Source organism: Leopardus geoffroyi, chromosome D3 (assembly GCF_018350155.1).
Source record: "Leopardus geoffroyi isolate Oge1 chromosome D3, O.geoffroyi_Oge1_pat1.0, whole genome shotgun sequence".
NCBI lineage: Eukaryota > Metazoa > Chordata > Mammalia > Carnivora > Felidae > Leopardus > Leopardus geoffroyi.
Genome location: NC_059339.1, coordinates 1,241,619 through 1,256,938, shown reverse-complemented (window position 1 = coordinate 1,256,938; position 15,320 = coordinate 1,241,619). Strand labels below are relative to the sequence as shown.

General features: G+C 50.3%; 1 protein-coding gene across 2 annotated transcripts in view; it reads left to right on the top strand.

The window, feature by feature from the left end:
- Positions 1-15,320, top strand: part of LOC123588467 (splicing factor SWAP) — a 69,608-nt gene continuing 54,288 nt past the window's right edge. The window contains exons 1-6 of one of the 2 annotated variants that reach the window (XM_045459492.1): positions 1-378; positions 2,969-3,138; positions 3,718-3,849; positions 8,248-8,333; positions 13,497-13,722; positions 14,885-14,997. In XM_045459492.1, the coding sequence (XP_045315448.1) occupies positions 161-378; positions 2,969-3,138; positions 3,718-3,849; positions 8,248-8,333; positions 13,497-13,722; positions 14,885-14,997 (945 nt within the window). In that variant the 5' untranslated portion in view covers positions 1-160. Of the gene's footprint in view, positions 379-2,633; positions 3,139-3,717; positions 3,850-8,247; positions 8,334-13,496; positions 13,723-14,884; positions 14,998-15,320 lie in introns of those variants that run through there. The other variant, XM_045459493.1, reaches the window with a different exon arrangement.

Here is a 15,320-nt window from a genome sequence, read left to right as displayed (position 1 = left end):
CGGAAGTTGCGCTTCCTCCATTTTGTTGCCCGCTATGGCGGCGGTGTCGAGTTTGGGCCCGGGATGCGGCGCTTTTGACTGAGGGGGTAGGCCAGGCGGAGGCATTGGGGACATCCGCGCGGCGCAGAAGAGGACCAGCCTGGACGCCGGGGACGTTGTCATGTACGGCGCGAGCGGAGGTCGTGCCAAAACGGAGAGGAAAAGCGGCGCGAAGGAGGAGGCCGGACCCGGAGGTGCCGGCGGTGGGGGGAACCGAGTGGAGCTGCTGGTCTTCGGCTATGCCTGCAAGCTGTTCCGGGATGATGAGCGGGCCCTGGCCCAGGAACAGGGACAGCACCTCATCCCCTGGATGGGGGACCACAAGATCCTCATCGACAGGTCGGTTCCTCCCCCCACCCGTCGGTCCTCCCCTTCCCTCGCCCGCTTGATTTCGTCTGATGTTGACTTGATGGCCAGGACTAAAGAGGGTCTTGTGGAGTCAGCGGGGATCCGGGGGACCCCCTCCTCTGTCCTTACATTCCCCCTGGTTTTAGAGGGAGGGGGACGGTGAAACCTGCCCTAAGGCACTGGCTGGAGTTGCGTGCCGTGTCTGTCGCCGGAGGGATCGTCTCTGCTCCTGCAGCCCCTCGCGACCCCTCACCCCTGTCACTGGTTCCAGTTGGCCACTCCACGCGGTGGAAGCTGCCGGTGCCTTGGCCTCCCCCGACCCGCGTTGCCTTGGGGTCGTGCGCTGCCTCCCTACGCGCGGCGCTCCCACAGCTCCGTGTGCTGGGAGGACACCCCGAAACGCCGCACACTGAGGCCGCGCGGTTAGAAAACTTCTCGGGCCCCCAGAGTGCGCCTTGAACCTCGTAAGCCCCCGGCGCCCTCCGTGGAGCGCCCGTATTTTGCCGGCGTGACATTTCACTCCGTCAGCCTCCCCCCTCCCCCACCCCGTGATAATCTGACTGGTTTGAGTGATTCAGACCAGAGGGTGAAGTTGCCAATCAGTTGGAAGCCAGTTGACTTCGTGCAGACACTGGCTTTGCTCCTAGAGGTAGTGTTCTTAGGGCTGGTTTCACGGTCTCTTAAAACCGAAGGGCGGAACTGGGATATAGGTGTGTTTCTTTTCAAATCAAACCTGCTTTAGGTAATCTCCCCGGAGGGTGTTCAGCCGCTTTGGGCAGAGGGGTACTGGGGTCGGGGACATCTAAAGATGTTTGATTTGAAAAGGATGGCATTACATGGTGTAGGCCGTTTGCTCCCCTCTCCGCCCCATGTTTTCAGTCCCCCTTTCTTTCCTTCTTTGGGGTTTTTGTTGGTTTGGTTTTTTTGTTTTGTTTTGTTTTGTTTTGTTTTTTGCCGGTTTGGCAACTCTGCTTCTGGGGCCCGGACTGAAAAGCTAAGGATGACCAGCCATTTAACTGTGGAATAGTCTCTCCGAGTGAAGGAAGCCCGTCGTTTGATTAAAGCTGGATTCTACAAAGCCCTGGAACGTGACTGTAGGGATGACCTGTGCGCTGGCCAAAAAATGGACACATTAATGACCAAATAGGCCTTTTTCCACCCCTGACATTTCCGTTTGGAGTTAGATCTAGGCAACAGTGACTCTTGAAGGGAGGGCTGCCGGATCGGTCCGGACGGGACGCCTCGCCCTCCTCAAACACGTTGTGCCTTTAAACCGTAGTTTCTATTGAACGAGGTTGCCTGAGCTGTCAGGCGGCTTGCTTTTCCAAAGTGTTACTTGTGCTATTTGTTATGAAAATTTGGTCAACGGTGAAGTCTGAGCTCTTTAGGCAGTTTTCCTTATCGTTCTGTACGTGACTGGAGTTAGGCCTTCCGTGAACGGGGAGCAAACGCCACACATGTACATGTGTAATAGTTTCAAATAATGATCTACATTTGTAAGTTAAGGAGGTTTACATCAAACTAAAAATAATTTTGCAATTTAATAAAATGCAATAACTTGGCTACTCTGGAATTTTGGCCTTTTTCTTATAAATGTCTTTTTTGTTCTGTTTTTTTAAGTACCTTTTGGTCCTCATTACAAAAGTCAGCGTTAAAAAATTAGGCAGACTTTTGTGTGTGCCTCTGTCTATTTTTTTGCAACTCTAAATCCGAGTGTTTCTGGCTCTCTTACCCTTTGATGTTGCATGTCGACAGCAGCCTCAGTGAATTATTATGTTGAAAATATAGCAGAAAGTGCTCTTACCCCTGATTTGGCCAAAGTGCCTGTTGGTCCATGCAAGTAAACACGGATGTGTCTTCACGTACGTTGTTTCCTCGGGGAATAAAGTTTAGAAGAGAATGAGCCGCAGCTTCTCGTAGTTTTGCTCTGTTTCCGGTGAACCTCCTTAAACTGCATGTATATGTCACTGTTCCTATGTATGTGTGTCTCTCTATCACATAACCCAGCACTTATTTCCTCAGCCAAGTGGCTAGGGGGCGAGCCTAGCCAAGATTTTACCTCCAATGGACGCAAGTTTCTTTGGTGAAGATCTCTCCTGAGAGTTCGGGACTAGCAGAAAGAAGCGAGGAAATTTCGACCGTTGGGTTCTTACGGATAGGTATTTATGTATTCGGTTTGTGTGAATGTAAGCTTATGATATTTGACTTTCCAGAAATTTTTTTTTTTTTTTTTTTTTTTTTTTTTTTTTTGGGCAAATGGCATTGAATGGTTGACCGAACCATAAACGGTAAGCTCTGCCAGTGACGTGGATACCCTTTATGCTATTAAAGGATCGTTTACCTTAATTATAAGTTTTATCATATTATACCAAGGAATTTAGACTTTGTTAAGATAACTTGAGCTTAAAAGTAGGTGAGATGTGATTAGCCAAATTAAATATAAACCCGAGAGGATTTTTTATGTTTGTTTCCATATTTTTATCTCTCTGTTTTAATCGGTAAGTATACATGTGTGAAACGTCGCACACACACCCATCTCGACGTTACCTTCTTTCCGTTGACCAGCTCGTTCATATTACAGATACGATGGGCGCGGTCACCTGCATGACCTTTCTGAGTACGATGCTGAGTACTCCACGTGGAACCGTGACTACCAGCTCTCTGAAGAGGAGGCACGAATAGATGCCGTGTGTGATGAGGAGAGGTATTTAGCCTTGCATACGGACTTGCTTGAGGCGGAGGCGAGGCAAGGTACTGCTCAGGACAAACTTACTTCAAAGCAACACACTTTAAAAAATTTTTTAAGTGTTTAAAAGTTACTCCCATTCATTTTTTTATACTCACTCTTTCTGATATTATCTTGACAGTACCCAGTGGATTGGAAAAACAGGAGTCTTTGCGTTCTGAGAGGACCTCAGGATAGTTTATATATAGAGCCACAAAGAATTTTCCCAGCTTTTGAGGGCAGACTGGGATTTGAAAAAACAAAAACCAAACTCTTTAATTGTTCTTCTTTAACAGTATCGTATAAACTAAAATTGATGTTCTTGTCTCTGCCTTAATCTTTAATACGGTTCTTACTCCCCAAATTTCTCAGCAGGAAGAAACTTTCCACAAAAGACGCGTATCCTGCTGTCTGTGGTAAACGTGTACTGGCAAAAGTACATATTGATCGATATGAAGTGTGAACTTCTCAAAACGTTTTTGCCTCAAAAAGAGGTTGACAAAAGCGTGTTGTATGCTTTACTGACAGCTGCAACTTTAGAAATGTGTAAACTTTTTCTCCGTAAATTTCCGCCCTTGTTAACAAAACTCTCGTTTTTGTTCAAGAGGAAGAATACAAGCGGTTGAGTGAGGCACTGGCCGAGGACGGGAGCTACAACGCAGTGGGGTTCACTTACGGCAGCGATTACTACGACCCATCGGAACCCACAGAGGAGGAGGAGCCTTCCAAACAGAGAGGTGAGAGGAGAAGGCTGGCCCGGTGGCACGCCGGTGGTGGCGCATGGCCCGCGGAGCGGTCACGGCCAGGCCGTTGGGCCATCGCTGTGACACCAAGCACCGTGGGGCTCCGTCTTAGGGTGAAACCGAGCGAGGAACTAGACAGTGGGTGTCCGGGGCGGTGGAAAGTGCGTCCAGACTTGTCCGCGTTGGATCTCGTTGCCTTTTTGCTCACTTCTCTCTGACTCGGGTGACTGGCACCTGCTCAGCCTGGATCCTTCGTTTCTGAGCCGGTCACGAGTGCACTGACATTCGTAGGGATTCGTTCTCGGGGCGTTAGAAGGACAGGCGCTCATGACCTTCACGTGAACCTGCTTCACAACCCCCCCCCCCCGCCATGACCGACCCCCCCCCCCCCCACCCAAAATAATGACAAGTTCCAGTAGAAGGACGCCTGTGGAGTCACTTCCCCCCAAACGTGAAAGAGCACAAGGTAGGCTCAGTAGGACCCGCAATATCCACTTAGCTTGGGGTTTTACAGTAATATTTATGTAAAATTGAAGATTTTAAAATCCTGCTTTTCTGGATTAATGCTGGGAACTTTGAATAAAAAAAAAAAAAAAAAAGTGCCGCTAAACACTAGGGACTCCTGTACTACAGACACAAATGTGCTTTGTCACTTCTGTCAGCCCTGAGTCATTGGGCCTCGTATGGTAATCACCTGTTAATTATCAGTGACAGTAACACTAACCGGGAACTTTGGGGCTTGATCACCGTATTCAGGATATTCTGTTTAGAGGGAAGGAGAACTTTAGGGGGCCCCTGGATGGCTCAGTTGGTAGAACATGCGACACTTGATCTTGGGGTTGTGAGTTGGAGCCCCACACTGGGTGTGGAGCCTACTTTAAAAAAAAAATTGAGGGGCACCTGGGTGGCTCAGTTGGTTAAGCGTCTGACTTTGGCTCAGGTCATGATCTCGCTGTCCGTGAGTTCGAGCCCCACGTCGGGCTCTGTGCTGACAGCTCAGAGCCTGGAGCCTGTTTCAGATTCTGTGTCTCCCTCTCTCTCTGACCCTCCCCCGTTCATGCTCTGTCTCTCTCTGTCTCAAAAATAAATAAACGTTAAAAAAAATTAAAAAAAAAATTGATAAAAATATTACAGAGAAGGAGAACTATAGCTTTAGAAACCTATTCAAATGTTTACAGTAATAAACTAGAATCACGTCATACAGGGATTTCGTTTTAGAGTCCACAGTCTATTATTTGTTTCTCTTTAAGTTGCAAACCCCCCAACGAGTATGACGTGGTTACAGCAGTTTAACGCCTGAAACGTGGTCTGCTCTGTGCGCGGTGCGGTTGCGCTGGGTTCTCCTGCCCCTTCACTGGGGGCGGGGGGTCTCCTTGATGGGACAGCACGATGCAGGGCAGATTCACCCAGATCCACCCTTGTTGACCTTCCCCTTGTCCTGCTCATGACTCTGTGGGCAGCAACACGGTCTCTGTCGTAGTGCGACTGTGTTCTACGTGCTTCTGGAGAGACTTTGCCACTGTCACGGGACCTGTGTTGAGTCAAAACTTTGTTAAGGTGTTCCATACCTTCAGAAGTTACGGTGCATTGGAAGTGTTCTGGCAGGTCTAAGCGGTGAGCACTCTCATTACTTTGTCCGGAGCAAGTTACCTATGTCAGGGTTCTGGATGGCTGAGGTTACGTTGTCTTCTTTCCGAACCAAGTATGTAAGTGAAGAATCAAAATTTATGAAGGTCAAATGGCTTTTGCGAGATCAAGTGACAAATCCATAATATTGGAAAAGTCCGTAATGGTAATTTCTTAACGCTCTGGATTAGAGATCAGCAGACTACCCCCGTTGGCGGGTTTTTGTAAATGAAGTTTCATTGGCACACAGCTCATTTGTTGATAGTGTCTGTGCGGCCTCAACAGCAGAGTTGAGTAGTTCACCTAGAAACCATCTACAGCCAGAAATGCTTACTGTCTGACATTCAGGAAGTTGCCAGCCCCTGTTACAGGGGTTAGAATATTGTCTCCGTGAAAGTAAACTTTGTTATAATTACTGAGTTTTAAGACTTTCAACGTGACTTTGTTTCTCTTTGAAGTTTTAGTATGCTTTCTCTTTAACAGAAAGTTCTCTAGTATTATATACTTTTTTTTTCTTATAATCATATTTTCAGGACTTTGCTTTATATGGTGATTAACTTTTTTAAGGAAAGTTGGGCCCGTGTGAAACTTACAGCTTGATTTTCTGAGTTTAACTTATGTTAATACAGATAAAATGCCACGTGTGTTTTTTTAACATTTACTTATGTATTTTTATCTTTTTAAAATTTTTTTAATGTTTATTTTTGAGAGAGAGAGAGAGACAGACAGACACAGAATCTGAAGCAGGCTCCAGGCTCTGAGCTGTCAGCACAGAGCCCGACGCGGGGCTCAAACCCACGAACTGTGAGATCATGACCTGAGCTGAAGTTGGATGCTTAACCAACTGAGCCACGCAGGCGCCCCAAAATTTATTTATTTTTAGGAGACAGAGCATGAGCCGGGGAGGGGTAGAGAGAGGGAGACAGAGAATCCCAAGCAGGCTCCAGGCTCTGAGCTGTCAGCACAGAGCCCGACGTGGGACTCGAACCCATGAACTGGGAGATCATGACCTGAGCTGAAGTCAGCTGCTTAACAACTGAGCCACCCAGACGCCAGTAAAATGCCATATGTATTAAACACACATGCACGCAGGCATGTGTACCTGCACGCACACACACACACACACACACACACACACACACACACACACTAGAACTCTGTTGCCCAATGCCACTAACAACAAAGTTTCACTTCAGTGTTGCATTATTAAAAAGGGTGTTTTTGTTTCATTTTGTTTTATTTTCATTTTCCAGCACCCTCAATGTGTCTGAATATTCCTTGATTTTCACAGTTACTCTCGTCCTGGCATTTTTGAACATTTTAGGCTCTGTGCTGCTAACAGGCTTTGTGGTGCCTTTGCGTCTGTGTGTCAGCCCCTCCTCCTTCCGCAGCAAATTGTCTTTGGCCTGGTTCGTGTCCTGCAGATTCTCACAATTTTTTATCATTATTCAGTACCTTTTTTATGAAAAAAGATCATTTGAATCCAAGTATCGCGTTGGTTTTTTATCCTGTGCTGCTAAAGCCATTTTCTGTGAAGTAAGATATGTGTTCAGACAGAGCTCTGTGTAACCCACCTGTCCCCAACAGCTCTTTTGAGTCCGGTGCCTTTGTTTTGTGTGCGGCATCACACTAAGGAAAGCCTACTTAAGAGATGAAATTTCCATCATTCTGTCATTTTAGGGAGCCACAGTAGAAATTGCACTTTTATACACACGCCTTTGGCCCCACGCCCAAAGAGACTGACATTTAAAGTTGCTTCTCGACATGTTGCAAACCAGTGTCTCTGGGGTCCCCCAGTTGCACTGTCATTTGGTTACTGGACGCTGGGGTTGCTGACCAGAGGAAGTTTCTAGGCCCTAGTGAATCTCCGGCTCTTAGGAGAGAACAGGATACGTAGGCACAAAACAAGTGGACAGCGTTAAATAATTCTTAATGGAATTTATAATCTGCTTACATTGCATCAGCATTTTTAGGTACAGTGAAACCTGCTTGAAATCCCTCCTTGGCCTTGTAGAAGAATTAGGTTTGGTGGAAAACCTTTGAAATTGTTCATCTTGTCAAGAAACTTCATTATACGTGGTGAAAACACTTGTTTTGATGAAGATTGATGTTTATTTGATGTCAGTTTTTGAGAGAAAACCCTAGGTATTGGAGTCCCTTGCAATGTTGGCTTTTGTAAGTTTTCTGCTATGTTTTTGTACACGTCATTAATCCTCGTGGTGGGTGACGCCCTGAGTGACTAAGGCACGTAGTCACCTTGTTCAGAAAGTTGCGACGTGCGGTGAGTGCCTCGCCTCCCACACGGCAGACAGGTGTGTGCCAAACGAGCTGATTATTTGCGGTAGGAGGTTGTGGGCTCGGGTGGAGAAGCCTTGGCAGCTGCACCGAAGGCCTGTACAACTCGGTGAAACCATTCGGTCCTGTTGGGATTGAGCACCGCTGCGGTGCCTGCCCCCCCGGGGTCCTACAGAAACCGCTCGGAGGGGGGCTCGCTCGGAGGCAGGGCTCAGCAGCGCCACCTACACACAGATCCCAGAGCTGGGGAGGGGGAGCTGGCGGCCGACCGAGTGCCTTGGTAAGCAGGGCCCCTGGTGGCGGGGGCGCCTGCGGGGGTGGGAGGGTAGATGGGAAAGGGTTTCCAGAGGTCATGATAGGAGGGCAGAGAGCCAGGTAACGCCCCTCCCGGCTCTCCCTCCATTGTGTACTGTCTGTGGCTGCCTTCTTCCCGATGGTTGTTCTGAACTTTTACGTTTTCTTCTGACACAGAAAAAAACGAGGCTGAAAACATAGAGGAAAACGAGGAGCCTTTCGTCGCCCCCGTGGGGTTGAATGTGCCGCCTGACGTGGAGCTGGTATGTTTTCCACTTCACAGCACCGTCCATCGTGATCCCTGTGAGTCAGGAGGCACTGCTTGTGCGAGACCCCACTCGTGGTCATGACGGCTAGGTTTTAAGGCCTTCAAACTATTTGTGAGTTACTGGAGGAAGCCCCCCCCCCCCGCCCCGCCCCATTTTCCTCTAAAGAGAGAGGGAGGAATCCCAGCAGAATGGCTAGACCAGTGCATCAGGGGCTTGAGGAACTGGGTCAGAGGCCATGGGGTTGAGTGGCGCGGTTGGCGGTGAGTAGGCTGTTAGCCACATTCAGACATAAAAACAGTCTCGCTCAAGGCGGCCCGGCTTTCAGTGAAGGTGCCTGGTCCCAGGTTTTGCTGGGGTGGCTTTTGTGGGCCCTTGAGTCGTAGGCCTTTACCTTAGGTGTCCTGGGTGCTCTTGCAGCCAGGCTTCCTGTCCCCTGTGATCAGGGCCCTGGGGCACCTCTGGGCTGCCCTGGCACTTTGCAGCTAGAGCCGGCAGAGTGGAGTCTGATTCACGCTCGCCTCGCCCAGCATCTTCAGCTCGAGCCTGTCCAGTTTGGGCTGAGTTGTAACGGGTGTCACTGAGGGTCGCCTGCGGTCCTGGCGTGCTCCGGCTGCTTGATCTGCCGTATCGTGAGGCCGAGGACCCTGAGCGATACCTCCTGTTCCCGTCCCCCTCTCACAGGCGAGGGAGAGGGAAGGACGTGGCCGTGCACATGGCAGGCAGGGACTCACACCCCCAGTCCCCGTGCTCGATGGGATTTTTGTGTGTTCAGTAGGGACGTTGGGAGTATTTCTGCTGTGTGTGCGTGCTCGGGAGGGATATTGGCGCTCAGTGTGACTTTTCTGTGACGTCTTCCTACTGGGTCACTCGGGCCGCGGATGCAGGTGTTCTGGATTCTTGCTCGTGCCCTGTGTTCTTCTGAGCCTCCGGGTGGACAGCGGGCGCTGAAGCTGCCCGTGAGGGTCTCATCCTCTCCACACTCGGCCTGTGTTTGCTGCCCTGGTCGCTCGTTTCCGGGTGATGATGGCCCGGCACACAGAGCAGCCCTGTCCCCACCCCATCCGTCCTCTGTGTGCGCTCACCCTGCCTTTTGCTGCCTTCTTTCACGTACGAGCCACATGCTTTTGGGTTTTGCTGAATGCAGTTGCTACTTATGTCTGCCTCCCCGTTTCCAGCACTTACCAGTTGTAGCTAAAGCTGGAAATGTCCTCTGAACATCTGATATCCTAGGACTTGTATTAATACGTTTTCTGTGTATTGTTATGGGTTGTATTCTTGTTCTGGAACATGCTCTTTATTCTACACGAGAGACCCATTAAAAATGGGTTGCTCCCTTACCTATATTTAATGCTAAAAGCTTTTATTTAAGGTTGACTATGTGGAATTTTATTTATTTTTATGTGAAAGATTATTTTTAAACTTTCATGCAGATATAAACAGAAGCGTAATAGATTTTATCGCGTTGTTCGCTTCCTATTAAAATACGTAACGGCTGTATAACCTGGGCCAGCGTAAGCTTCACTGAGCTGTTGAATGGTCTCCTGGAGCTAAGAATAGTCGCTCCCCACTGGAGAGCAGATAGTCATTTGCTGTGTTCCCCTTAAAGAGTCCTTGTGATATTGTTACGGCGCAGCCCCTGGAGCGGGAGATGGTGGGATTGTGTGGAAGCCGTTGAGTGCCCGTCGGGGCGCTGGAGGCAGCGCTGTCTTCTTTGTGCTGGTGTCGCTCTTGGGAGCACTTGTGATTTGGGGGCAGTGGCTCGTACACGCTGCACGCCGTGATGTCCCCATTAGCGGGCGAGCGGAGCAGACAGAGGTGCCTGCGTCGGGGATTAATGCCGGGATCGCCGGCTCGTACACAGAGAGGGGATTGCTGTCTCCGTGGGCGGGGGTCGCCCTCGCTCGGTAACGAAAGCGGCCGCCCTGGGGGATTCTTGACGTTTAAACCAGGCTTTTGGATTAGAGCCTAATGAGTCCAGGCTCTGCCGGGTTTGTGTGAAGAACACGGCGCTCCGGGAGGTGCGTGCTGACCTTTGCTCCAGATGGGCCGCCGCGGGTGCTGGCCACCGGTTCTGTCCTCGGTCAAAGCCCGGCAGCCGTCCTGGCTCCTCCTCCTGCTGGGCCTCTAGACCGCCGCCCCCGAGTGACCCACAGCGTTGTGTTAGCTTCTCCCGGTGGTTGGGCATGTTTTCTCAGGTCGCAGGGGAAGCAAGGATCTGTTTCTCCCCGAGTGTGTAGCCTGGCATCACTTGTCCCAGCGTGTGCTTTCGGCCCCGTGTCCCCTTCTCAGGGACCTGCCTGCCCATCTTGGTCACCTCCCGAGTCCTGCCCACACCCGGAGCACCACCCGGAAGGCGGAGGGAGTGTCCCCCAGCCCCCAGGACGCTGCGGTGCACAGGGTCACGTGTCACCGTGGTCAGCCGTGGGGGCTGGCGGTGCTGCCCCGTGGGCCCCGGGAGACGCGCTCGTTGGGGCACACTTGGTAAACCAGAGGACGAGCAGGGAAGGATTCGGTGTGCGATTGCCGTCACGTGCGGCGTTTGCGTCTCTGGGTTAGGGACAGCGCGTGCTTACCGTTCATTGGCTGCGTGCCGCGTACCCGGTGCTTTGCTCGTGTTCTCGCTCCGTCATCGTGGTCCCAGTAGCTCTGAGGCAGGGGCGGCTGTCAGCCCGTTTGCACGGGAGAGACGTTGAGGTTTAGAGTGTGAGCGAGTAACTCTGAGCCGCTGAGTCCGGCTGGATCGATGGTTCACATTAGACTGTTAGTTTCATCCTAGTTCAGGGCCTTTGTCGCCACGGGATGGGAGTGGGAGCAAAACACAATGTGATTTATTTCTGCATTCCCGAAGAGTTCTTGCCTTTTTCTTGGGACTGGCAGGGACTTTCCACGCTGCTGAGCACGTCCGATGTGCGCATGTGCTGCTGGTGCCTCTCGCAGAATGAACGTATTTATGAAGTCATACGTGTCATTATATTCCATTGCGACGTCAGCATTTTGAATCTTGTTTTTGGAAGTCCCTTCCCAACCCTAAGATTTTAAAAATATTTTGCTATGTTTGCTACTGTTGTGTCTATCGTTTTGTTTTTACAATTGAAATGTCATCCGATGTGATGTGTATTTCGGGCTGTGAGTGAAGTGGGTATTTCATTTTTCCTCCCCTGATCGTAGAGGAGGAGGGGGCCAGCCTAGCTGCTCCGGGGCCCTCACCTCTGTTCCCTGAGGTCCCGGCCCCGCACTGCAGCAGCATTTTCCAAAGCTCTTAGCAAACCTTACACTGATGTGGGCTTTCGCACCACGCGTACGATTCCCCCACTGCCCAGTGTCTGCCCGCAGGTGTTAGAGCCGCGTCTGTGTCAGTGTGATTCAGGAGGAGTGAGGACGTGTCAGCCCACCTTCTTGGGCCCAGTCCCTTCCTTCAACCAAAGGTTTCCCCCTTTAAATAGGACAAGCATTTCTCCCTTTATCAGTCTTCATGACACAAGCATTTATGTATGTCCTTGAAATCCCAGTTTATGGTGGAGACGATCGTGGTAGTAAACGGAACAGGATTTATGTAAAACTTACGCGACAGAGCAAAGAATGTTTCCAAACCAGGTGTTGGGATCTCATCCACTTGCTCTGGTAGCAAGTCTGGAAGTATGTTCGTGATGTGCTTCGTTTTTCTGTAGTAATGACTTTGCTTTGTAAGCGCTATCTTTTTGTTTATCTATTTCTGAGAGAGAGAGAGAGAGCATGAGCAGGGGAGGGGCAGAGAGAGACAGAATCCCCAGTTGGCGCGTCACTGTCCGCGCAGATCCCAGTGCGGGGCTCCCACTCAGGAGTTGTGAGGTCGTGACCTGAGCCGAAATCAAGAGTTGGACGCTTATCCAACTGAGCCACCCAGGCGCCCCTGTGACCGCTGTCTTTTTAACTGCCGTGACGTTGTATCGTAAATGGGCCTATTTTTAAGCAGTCTTAAACCGGCGGGTTAGTTTGGTCAGCAGAGAATACCTCTCCGTGGAGGGGGTGGATCATAGCTTCCTTTAAAGGTCATTATCCTAAACTCATCATTAATGAGTGATGTGTGTGTGGAACACGGTCTCAAAGATTAATCCTCCTGTTAGCCAGAGCCATTGAACATTTGCCTCAGGATCCGTGCTTCAGGCACAGTGGGCCTTTGACACGGAATCTGGGTTATTTTGGAATCGGTAAATAACCTTAATTGTAGGTACTTACTCTATTTAAGTGTGAAGGACTTTATTCAGGAATTAATCTGGGAATTAAGGCATTTGTATTTTATGAAGGATGTGGTTCTGAAATTACAACAAGCATCTTGAATACTTCGCCGCCCATCTTTAATGAATAGTTTCCCGCTTTATTTGCATGCAATTTCCAAGTGTTAATCTCTTCCTTGTCATTACAAGTATTTTCGGAGTGTGGAGTATGGCTTCCAGCATCTGGTCTGACAGCTCTGGTTGTGGGTGGGGAGTGCCAAGCGCCATGCGGTAGAAGTAACTTAGCGGCAGCGCGGGCAGGAGCAGGAAACCCAGGAGACCGGCGGCAGGGTCTGATCCTGGTAGTAACCCCTCCCGGAGGCAGGAGCACTCGCTCTGTTCCGCTCTGTTCCCGTGGGTGAGAGCCTGCCTGTTGGGGCCGGACCACACCCACGTGGTGAGGAGAGGTCTAGGGTGCGGGAGCAGGAGAGAGCAGGCGGCCTTCCCCGTGTCTTCGAAAAGGCTGCTTCCCGAGCCATAAAAACTAGTCCTAGCTAAGAAGGAAAGAGGGGTGATCCCTAGACTCCCGACAAAGTTGGTGAACGGGTCCCCCCTCCCTAGAAAGATGCCTGTGTGCGTAATCCGTATACCACTTCTGAGGGTCCACAGCCCCTGATAATATGGAAACACAGTGACTTGGTGTAAAAAAAGATTGCCTCGGGTCACTTCTGCGGCCGCTGGCATGGCCTGCCTTGGCCTGTGAGTCGAGTCTTCTCCCCGTAGAATGCTGCAGAATCCAGAAGCAGACCACGTGTCGTGCAAACGGGGGCCGGGCTCTCCAGCCGCAGCGTTTCTTCTTTCCCATGATCAACGGAAAAACTGGGGTTAGTTCTGTGTTTTAAGTCATGGGGCCAGTGGAAAAGAGGAAAAATTTATAACGTGAATGTGTTGTGTTTTTTCATAGCCACCAACAGCCAAAATGCATGCTATCATCGAGCGCACAGCCAATTTTGTGTGCAAACAGGGAGCACAATTTGAGATAATGCTGAAAGCCAAGCAGGCCCGGAACTCTCAGTTTGACTTTCTACGCTTTGATCACTACCTCAACCCCTACTACAAATTCATCCAGAAAGCCATGAAAGAGGGGCGCTACACAGTGCTGGCAGAAAACAGAAACGAGGAGAAAAAGAGTATGTGAGACTCCGTCGTGCGTGGACGCGGGGCCTGTGCGGGGCGGCCTCTGGGAGGGGTAAAACGGCCCTTGTGCGGAGGGGTGGCTGCGGCCTGCACCTCAGCTGCCCAGAGTGTTTGTGCAGCACCCCCCCTCCCCAGCACGGCGTGGTCGTTACACCTGCTCATGCCCCCGGCGGGTGGTGCCCAGCTCTTCTCGACTGAGTCTTGAGAGCGTATTAGATTCTTACCGTTCCCGCAGAGAAGTGAACTATAATTAAACATCGATGCTATCAGAACATAATCACCTGGGTTCTTTCTCATTTTGCCTGCTTAACATTTCCTGGAGAAAACAGTCTCCTGCTTCTAGAGCGCGTTCTAGCGGTCCACGTGCGCGTGGGGCTTAGGGGCTGAGGTTAGGTTACGCGCACAAAGATGAAAGGTTACTTTGACTGTTACCGTTTTTTTACTCATCTCTACCTCAAGCTGTTGTTTTCATTAACTACCTAAATTTGGGATTCTTACTACAAAGGCCAGTTAACTGTTGCGAATAGTATGCGGGACAACGGTGTGTGTGTTAGCCGTTGAATTTTTTTCTCTTCGGCTGGAACATGATTTTCAAAAACAGTTGCATGAATCTTGCTTACGGCTCTCATTTTCTCCACGCTTGTTAGTTTTTTAAGTATTTGTTGCTGTCGTTTTCCCTTTCATCAAGATTCTAGCCTTTTTTCTAGAAACTTAAAATAATTTGGCCCGACTCCAGTAAACGCTGGAGGGATGTTGCCAGCGGGGCCGAGGGCGTGCTCCTTTTTTTCTGCCCGGCGTCCTGCTCCAAGGGTACTTATCACAGGTGTTTGGGGGCAGATAACCAAGAAACGATTACGTGTAGGCCTGCCTTTGTCTGCTTCTGAGGGTTGTTTTGTTTTGTGTAATATTTATTTTCGGGGGGGTGCAGAGAGACGGGGAGAGAGAGAGAATCCCAGGCAGGCTCCACGCTCCGTGCAGAGCCTGATGCGAGGCTTGAACTCACAAACCGTGAGATCATGACTTGAGTCGAGATCAAGAGTTGGACGCCTTACTGACTGAGCCACCCAGGCGCCCCTGCTTCTTAGTTTTCACGTCACTTATTTGTACCTTATCTCACCGTACAGCAGGATCTTGACATCTGCTTTTGCTCTGCAGAGTCGGGGGTCAGCTCTGACAACGATGATGACGATGACGAGGAAGACGGGAGTTACTTGCACCCGTCTCTCTTTGCTTCCAAGAAGTGTAACCGCCTGGAGGAGCTGATGAAGGTGTCCATCTTCTGTATTTTTTATGCCGTAACAAAACTTCCGCTCACTTAGTTTTGGGAGCTCGTCAAGCTCGCGTTTCTTTTGTATCTTACTTTATCCTCATCGAGGTATAGTTTGTATTTTCGTGTTTTGCTCGGTGCTCCCACTTATGCCGCTAGTGGTTTTGTTCTGCCCATCCACCCGCCCTCCTTTCCCGAGTGGTCTTGGGGAGGATCGGAGCGTCTTTCCTTGACCCATCCCCCTGGGACTCACGGCCAGCTACACGGAGAGCTCGGCCCCGGCCCGCCCCTGGTGTGCGCGGGCCAGGGTGTCCTGAAGCCCAG